Source organism: Mustelus asterias, chromosome 16 (genome assembly GCF_964213995.1).
Source record: "Mustelus asterias chromosome 16, sMusAst1.hap1.1, whole genome shotgun sequence".
Taxonomy (NCBI): domain Eukaryota; kingdom Metazoa; phylum Chordata; class Chondrichthyes; order Carcharhiniformes; family Triakidae; genus Mustelus; species Mustelus asterias.
The window spans coordinates 89,234,003-89,243,189 of NC_135816.1; the positions used below are offsets into that span (position 1 = coordinate 89,234,003).

The window sequence follows — 9,187 nt, forward strand, 5'->3', positions numbered from 1 at the left end:
TCACCATTGTCCCACTGCCTTTTGCTTTGTTTGACTACGACTGCAGAGTTACTGCAGGTCATCCGAAAGTTTGTCTGCGTTTGTCCCACGGCACAGTATTGTGTCGAATTCCTTCTGCTCATTTCAGTCTGGTCCTCTGAATGTCTGTCCTTGCTCCTGACGCACTGTTCTTCTCAGTATAAGATACCTGCTGTTAATTTTGTTCCGATCCCTCTCTCCGTGTTCCCTCTGCATCGTCGTTGAAATATTTGAGATGTTTCCTGCTGCTCCAGGCCCTTTCCCTCTGGTCCTCCTGTGTTCTTGCCACTTAGCACGGGATATTCGAGCTGCACTCGGCTCTGTTCTTTATTGATTTGACAAGTAATGTAAATGGATATTTCGCTATGTTCTTCAACTGCTCTCTGAATTTGGACTGAGTCACCACGTAAATCAGTGTGTTTGTGCAGCAACTTAAATTCCGCAGCATGTATGCGACTTGTCTAAAGTTGTAAGAAGAATAATCATCTAAGTGATCATTAACGTCAAAAAAATATAAAACATACACAAACCAGAGGAGTATGAAACTGCCCGATATGGTGAAGAGTAAAATCATAGACTTCCTTCTGCTCTCCATCTCTGGGTCACTGTGATTGTCTCCATTGCTCTGACCCCTCAGTCCTTTACGGATTCTATTGGCTACTAGAATATGTCTAACTGTTAGAGCATTGAGTAACAAAATTAAACTGAACGGGAGCAATGGTGTTAAAACTTTCTCAAAATATCGAAATCCAATCCATCGAGGGTCTTTGAAATAACTAGGCTTATTACTACAAATCCATGGTACATTGTCAATAATCATTCTTGGTTTAAATCGAAAGTAGATGGGAATATTTTTTAAACACAGTAAAGTGCCCGTTGTTCCTAGGACCACGGATGCAGTCTTCTTGGTGCAATATTTAGATTTTAACTTCTGACAACAAATGGCGACAAATCGATCAAAAGTGAAAGTGACTGTGAACCAGACAGAGCAGTCTGAGGCTGCCCGTAGCATAACATAGCGAACTCTACACACAGAGGTGATTTTCAGGAAATTCAGTGGGAAATAATAATCATCGATTCGGTTCAGTATAACCTCAGTGATAATGACCAGGAGATCTGCCACTGCCATGGCCACGAGGTAGCGAGTTGTGCAGGCGGAGAGGTCGCACTTTCCACGACACAGAATCACAATTGCCACTACATTAACTGTAAGAGAGAGAAAGGGAATTACTCAAAAAAATATTTCCCAAAACTCATCAGAAAAGAAAATAGCATCACAAATATGTGGGTTGGAATCAGATCACTGGCAAGAGCATCTGAACAATGATCTCAGCCTGCCTCTGACACGTCCAATTCCAGGTTTAACACATGTCACATGAGAGTGAGCTGCAGACTTTCCCCAGGGACGGATCATGATGTAAAATGTTTTCACGAGAAAGCAAAAACAAATGTTCATTTGGAGATCTATGCCTGCCTCCTACCACTCCATTGATAGGAACTCATCTTCAGCTTGGATCACATTCTGCATTAGGAGATCCTTCTCGCGGTATGGTCCACTTCTCCTACTATGGAGCCATTACCTCAGGTGGGAGAACTGAATCCAGCTCAGACCACTGTTGTCTGGTGCTACAGATGCGTAAATGAAGTTTAATGAGACAGTGCAATTGTGACCAAAATAGGATTATCTCTATGTGACGGTCACTAAAAGAAGAGACGTTATATTAACCTATATAGAAAGCTGAATTATAGCTCAATTAAAGTTTTAGGTATAGCTGTTGTCCCCAAATCACAAAAGACACCTTTGGTGGGGGCAAATTGATGATGCACAAATAATACCAGGTACTCATTTTGTGACCATGTTCAATAGTATTCTAAATGGACAGATAATCCTAATAAAACCTTCCACTCAAGACAGTTTCTTGCTTGGAGAGTTTATTCAACAGAACAGAGCATTCTAATGAATGCAACCCCTTTATAATACTGAGAACGTCAGAACTAGATTCCGATGGGACAACACAATACAACTGCACAGATGACACAGCAAATGTAATTAACATAATTATATTATTAACTAAGTGTCCGCAGTACTGTGACCATACCAACGAATGTAACATTACTTTTCTCAGTTTAATTGCAAAAACTAGCTCATACGAAAAGGTAAACAGCTACATTAGGTTTAGACACGTACCAGGAACACCAAATATGGCAAGGACCATGTAGAATACTTTCCTGATCCATTGAATTGGTCGATGCATTTTGTGTTCAGATGAACCTGTCCCTTTTTGCAGCAGACGATTTGTCCGATTTGAAGTTCACTGTGCATTGATTTATACCTTCCAGAATCTCCACAGAGATGTTGAGATTGCAAAATCGTTTGAATTATCCCGCCCCCTCTCCCGCCCCCCACACCCCTCCGCCATTAATACCACGAATCTTGAAGAAAATCATATTACGGCAGTTCTTTCAATTCCTGTTCAGGGAATATATGAAGCACTGGGATTTACTTGGACCCAGATCCCCAGCCGCAAGGCAGGAAAATTCTGATCACGTGCAATAACACGTTATAATTGGAAGGTGTGTTAAACAGCAATGGAAATGTTTCTTCCAACACGATGAGCTGCATCTACAAATCTCGTATCGCTTCAATGATGGACCTTTCATGACCAGTCAGTAATTACATTTCAAACCTCAGAGAGCCCTCTCAAGTTCGTTCCTCTGCACTCTGGAATCTGTTGTTTTCTTTATCTGCCTCAATTCAGTCGAATAAATCACAAAATCAAGTGAAAAGTCATTGAATGTTTTCAATTCTGATCTTTAACATCTGACCTGCCATTTCTGCCTCGGCTCGCTGCAAGTTCCTGTTGGAATTGCATAGAACTTTGGTGAGGCGACAGTGAGAGGACTGCATGCATTTCTGATTACCACATTATAGGAAGAATGTGATTGTACTGGAGAGGGTGCAGATTCACACGATCCTGCCTGGCATGGAACTTCTAAGTTATGAAGAGAGTGCGATCGGCCTGGGTTGTTTTAGTTTGAGCAGAGATGACTAAGTGGCGACCTGATTGAGGTGTACATAATTATGAGGTACATGAACGACTGGATAGGAGGCAGCTGTTCCCCTTAGATGAAGGGTCAATCACGATGAGACAAAGGTTCAAGATGAGGGGCAGGAGGTTTCGGGGGTGGGCGGGTGAGGGGGCGGTGTGGGGGCTGGGGTGGGGGAGCGAGGATATACCTTTTTGCCTAGCAGGTGGCTAAGTTCTGGATTGCGGTGCCTGGGAGGGTGATGGGGGCGAGTTGTCTCAAATCTTTTTAAAAGTGTCTAGATGAGTACCGAGCAAGTCTAAACTTTCAAACCTATTGGCCAAGTACTCGTAAATGGGATTATATATGTAGGTCAGATTTTTCTCATGTGTCGTTGCAGACTCAATAGGCCGATGAGACTCTCCTGCACGGTATGATTCTATGACTGCCCATGACTCTGCCTGTGACAGATGCACTATCATCATCTGCACTAAAACATCAACAGAAAAATGCTCAAAAAACTCATCACTTGTGGCCACATCTGCAGAAAAGGAAACAGAGTTAACTTTTCGAGTCCGTCTAATTCTTGTTCCGAGATTCATCTGCCCTGCCCATTTTCCATATGTGAATGATTACCATTTGGAAGTCTGCCTTCCATTTTGTGTTTAAAGTTCAGCCCGTTGGATGAAATGAATCCTGGTCTCCTTATGCTAAGGCGGGTTATTAACCACTATAGTAATGAGGAATGCTTGCATCGGTGCCTGTTTGTGCGATATGACAATTCACTTTCTGCGATTCAACAAATCTGTCGACATGTCGGTCAATGGCCATTAAATGTCACCAAATGGGATGAAAACACATTCAGTTCACTGAGTGAAGATACCGTGTCAACTTTCTAGTCTCACTCCAAGATAATTGCGAGAAGCCCGCAGCCCTCCAGTCCCACAATTAGTGCTTAATTCCTGAGAGGATTGGGGTTATCCCCTCAGAGTGATACGAAGCTGCTAACGCTGGTATAAACCCTGAATATATTTAGTCTTGTTTTTTTCCATTATGACATTCCTCATCCATTTCGAAGTTAATGTCGCCACTTGGCAGATGGGAAACTGCAGTTTCAAAGGAAGAGACTTTTTTCATTACATTGAAATACAGCACACAAAATTGACCTTGATATTTCAAATGGGTTGATATGTGGGAGACGTGCTGATAAAGATTGTGTATCCACGACAGGCAGAGTCAGAAACATTGTTTTTCAAAGATCCCAGGATATGAGTTTCTCTGAGACGGAGGAGCTTTCACACCAACAACCAGGCGATATTCATTTGTGTGCCTGAATACAGAATCTGGCTGTGTCACCTGAACTGGGCTGAATGGGATTACCTGTCAAATCTGTAAATCGAATTCAGGACAGTTGGCGAAAAGAGTATTCTTTCAAACAAAGAGGAACCAGCAATAATAGATTAGTAATGACAAAACAAGCCACAATTCAATAATAGTCTCACATAAACGTGCATCTTGTAAACAGCGACGTTATAGCAGTACAGAGTAATAGAAGCAAAAGTTTCTGTCATAATTTTGTCTGAATTTCTCTTTTGTAATCTCTCATCTTTCCTTTTCTTTGGTTTCGGCAATAAATATTCTTCTTCCCACAATCTTGCACTCATTCCCGCCAATTTTGTTCCCTTACCACTCGCATTCCCTCTCTCTGACCTCACGCCAATACTATCACAAATATCTTTAAATCTCTCCTGCCCTCGACCCCATCCACAGAATTTCCATGTTGTTCTTTTTTCCACCCTCCACCTGATATACAAGGAACAATGCAGGCAGCTCCTTCTCACACACAGTCGCCACAAAATCACTCACATAGACACAGACTGCTGATCAGTTCCACATGTTCAGACAGCAAAAGTATTCAGGAACACTCTGGTCCTAGGTTCAGGGAGATATTTTTAATATAACATTCCGACAGAGCAGCAGAGAAACAAAGAGTTTCCATCTCACTCCAACGCAGTCCAGCTGACAACAGCGCCTAAATCCCAATTATATGATTCAAAGGAACTGTGTCAATCTCACGAGAAAAAAGCCCAGAGCAAATAATTGAATACCAGATTGAAAAATACAAATTTAATCTAACTCATGTCACAATATCTGATTTAATGTATCAATGTCATTCACCATCCTGTGCACAGTTACGTAGATTTATTAGGGATAAAGCAAACAGAATACTGTGGATGCTGGAAATCAAAAATCAAAACAGGAAATGCTGGAAAATATCAACAGCCTGGCAGCAGCTCTGAAGAAGATCTGTAAGGATGCAGAAGGTAAACTCTGAATCTCGCTCATCAGATGCTGCCAAACATTCTGATCTTTATCCCCAACATATTCTGTTTAATTGAAGTTTCCCGACTATAATCACGTTGTTTTTTATTCAGTGAGTTAAGAATTCTGCATTCTTTTCTGCTGACTGATAGCGCACAAGCTGGGACTTCAGAACGATTGGATTTGCAAAATCAAAACTTCAGGTTACCAATGAGCTGTAAGGATTTGTTTTTTTTCCCCCCAGAGATGCCTGAATGTTTCTATCTTCATAAAGCTGCTCAGAAACTCTCTCTTCCAAATGAAAGTTTTAAATTCTCACCATCATACAGCACTGCGATTATGTGAATAATGATGTTTCGATGTTTATAGTCCTGAGTTCAAAGCTCACCTGTGCCTCAGCCCGTTTGGACAATGCAGGGACTTAAAGCACAACGGCCTCGAAATAACTCTGGGAAGAATGTGATTCTATGTATAAGTTATCCAACTTTGTAGCTGCGTGCCAAACCGGCAATTTGGAATAATTACCTTCGATTACTGAGAGCAACATCCCCATCCTCATAGATGGAGGCGTCCAGCACATCAGTGCAAAGAAGTGCGAAGCGTATGATCCATCTCGGCCTCCTCCAGTGGGGCCCAGCATCACAGACACCACTCTCCAGCCAATTCGATTCACTCTACATAATATCAATAAACGGTTTGAGGCACTGGATACGGCAAAGTCAATGGGCCCTGACAATAGTCCCAAAATAGTACTGACGACTCGTGCTCCAGAACTTGTCACTCCCCTAGCCATGCTCTTCTAGTACAGTTACAGCACTGGCTTTTACCTGACAATGTGGAAAATTACCCAGCTTTGTCCTGTACAGAAAATGCAGGACAAATCCAACCCGGCCAATTATCGTCCCATCAGTCTACTCTCGGTCATCAGCAAAGTGATGGAAGGGGTCATTAACAGTGCTAACAAGCAGCACCTGCTCAGCAGTAACCTGCTGTGACGCCCAGTTTCTGTTTCGTAATGGTAACTCCACTCCTAACCTCATTACAGCCTTGGTTAGAACATGGAAAAAACAGCTGACTTCCAGAGATGAGGTGAGATTGACAGCCCATGACATCAAGGCCGCATTCATCCCAGTGTGGCATCAAGGAGCCCTACCAAAACTGGAATCAATGGGTTTCAACGGGGAAACACTCCGCTGGTTAGTGTCATACCTGGGTAATCGGAAGATGGTTTAGTTGTGGGGGTAAGTCATCTCATCACTGCAGGATAACCTCAGGGTAGTGTCCTAGGACCAACCATTTCAGCTACTTCATCAGTGCCCTTCCCTCCATCATATGGTCAAAAGTAGGAATGTTCACTGATGATTGAACAATGTTCAGCACTATTTGCGGCTCCTCAGACATTAAAACATTCCATGTTCAAATGCAACATTATCTGGACAAGATCCAGGCTTGTGATAACAAGTGGCAATTGATATTCGCGGCACAGAAATGCCAGTCAATTACCATCACCAATAAAGAGACAATCTAACCACTGCCCCTTAACATTCAATGGTGTTACCATCACTCAATCTCCCACTATCATCATCTTTGGAGTTACCATTGACCTGAAACTCAACTGGAATCGCCACATAATCGCTGTGGCTACAAGAGCGGGTCAGAATCTAGGAATGCTGCGGTGAACAACTCACCACATGTCTCGCCAAAACCTGTCCACCATCTACAAGGCACAAGTCAGGAGTCAGGAGGTGGAATACTCTCCACTTACCTGGATGGATCCAACTCCAACAACACTCAGAAAGCATGACACCATCCAGGACAAAGAAGCCCGCTTGATTGGCACCACATCAACAAACATCAACTCTGTCCACCGCAGACGCTCAGTCGGAGCAGTGTGTGCTATCTGCAAGGTGCACTGCACGATCTCTCCAAGTTTCCTGAGGCAGCAGCTTCTAAGCCCACGACCACTTCGATATAGAAGGACAAGGGCAACAGATACTTGGGAACATCACGACCTGCAAGTTCCCCTCCAAACAACTCATCATTCTGACTTGGAAATATATCGCTGCTCCTTCTCTGTCACTGTGTCAAAATCCTGGAATTTCCTCGCGAACCACATTGTGGCTCAAGCCACAGCGCATGGACTGCAGCGTTTCAAGAACAGTAAGAAGTCTACCAACACCAGGTTAAAGTCCAACAGGTTTATTTGGCAGCAAAAGCCACTCGCTTTCGGAACAGGCTGTCCCTTCGTCAGGTGGGTGGGAGTTCTCTCAGAAGTTTCTCAGAACTCCTACCGACCTGACGAAGGGACAGCCTGTTCCGAAAGCTAGTGGCTTTTGCTTCCAAATAAACCTGTTGGACTTTAACCTGGTGTTGATAGACTACTTACGGTGTTTACCACAGTCAACCGCCGGCATCTTCGCATCATGGCGTTCCAAGAAGGCAGCTCACCACCATCTTCACAAGAGCAACTCGGGATAGGCAATAAATAGTGGCCAAACAGCGACGAATTTTTGAATTTTGAATTTTTTAAATGGTTTGTTTTGTTCGCTCTTTTGCAGGGCAGAGTTGGTCGGGTAAAAGGCCTTGATTTTCCATTAAGATGGACCCCCACAATTTGTGATTGGCAAAATTGGGAATGTAGCTCCCGATGTCTGCTGTTAACACTCTGCCTCAACGAATACTATTAGAAATTCTTTAGCCACTTGTGAAATCCAGCGTTGTGCTTTTGTGGATTCCCATTTCAATTTCGGCAAATTAAGAATACTCCTTGAAATTAATGCAACTTCAAAGCTGTGAAGGCCCAGTGCAGATACCTGGATAACAACAGTTGTCCCATTTCACGCCATTAGTATGAAGCGAGTCGTTGGTGGAAGTTAGAGGGTTTGTGAAATGATGCCCAAATGAGTTTGCCGGTTTGTCTGTGAGGGAAATGCGCTGGAGAGGGTGAACTATTAAAGAACTAAATAAAAGTCTCTGATGCCTTTCATCAAACAGTGCAGAGAGCCCTGCGAAATCTCCTACCCTGGGCCTGGGTAGCTTCGTCAGTCCAACACCCGATTTTTAACCTGAGAATTTTGGGTGCCAGTCCCTGTCTGAGCGCTGCTGTTGGCTGAAAGTGCTCGAACGACAGGGAAAACAAATAATGAAGACTTCAGTGAAAGTAGGAGAAACTTAAGAACAGCATCTTCAGTGCATTGCAACGGCATTTTCAAAAACAAATTCCTCGATTTTAAGCTAACGCATAAAGATTTTCCTAACTTTGGCCAGAAATCATTCTCTGTCTATCAGCGGCAAAATCAAGTTACGATGCGACTCTTTCTTAACAGTTTCTCAGTTTTTTAACCAAACAATTGACCTTAACAAAATTTAAACCACGAACAGGTCAACCTGCATACTTCTATACAGAAGCAAAGAGAAAATTTGAGAATCCTTGAAAAGGAAAAAAAAATTACATGGTTAAGGGTGAAGGCGCCGCATTGACACTGGGTAAATTTCTCCATGAGAAAGCCATCACAGAGAATATGGACAGACAGTCCTCCTTCTATGCTGTACCCATACATGATTATACGATTCTAGCATAATGGAACTTGAGATCCGAATACAATCTCAAACAAACAGGAGTACCACGAGTGAAAAACTCCAAGGTCAAGATAATTCTGGTGTTTTCTCTGAGTAATGTCTCTAAGATAATCAGAAATAGGAGCAGCTACTCTAATATTTCAGAACTTCCTGGCTGACCTTCCGCCTCAATTGCGCTATCGCACAGTGCGTAACACATGACATAGTGGGATACAATTCCAAATAATGCATTCCAATGCTC

At 42.9% G+C, this 9,187-nt stretch overlaps 1 protein-coding gene across 1 annotated transcript; it reads right to left on the reverse strand.

Annotated features, from left to right (window-relative positions):
- Positions 1-307: 307 nt before the first annotated feature.
- On the reverse strand, positions 308-7,781 carry LOC144505387 (putative G-protein coupled receptor 139). Its single transcript, XM_078231503.1, has 3 exons — positions 7,754-7,781; positions 3,356-3,586; positions 308-1,224 (listed from the first exon to the last, which is right to left on the reverse strand). The coding sequence occupies exons 1-3, from the start codon at positions 7,779-7,781 to the stop codon at positions 308-310; spliced, it is 1,176 nt and encodes a 391-aa protein (XP_078087629.1).
- Between the last annotated feature and the right edge of the window lie 1,406 nt (positions 7,782-9,187).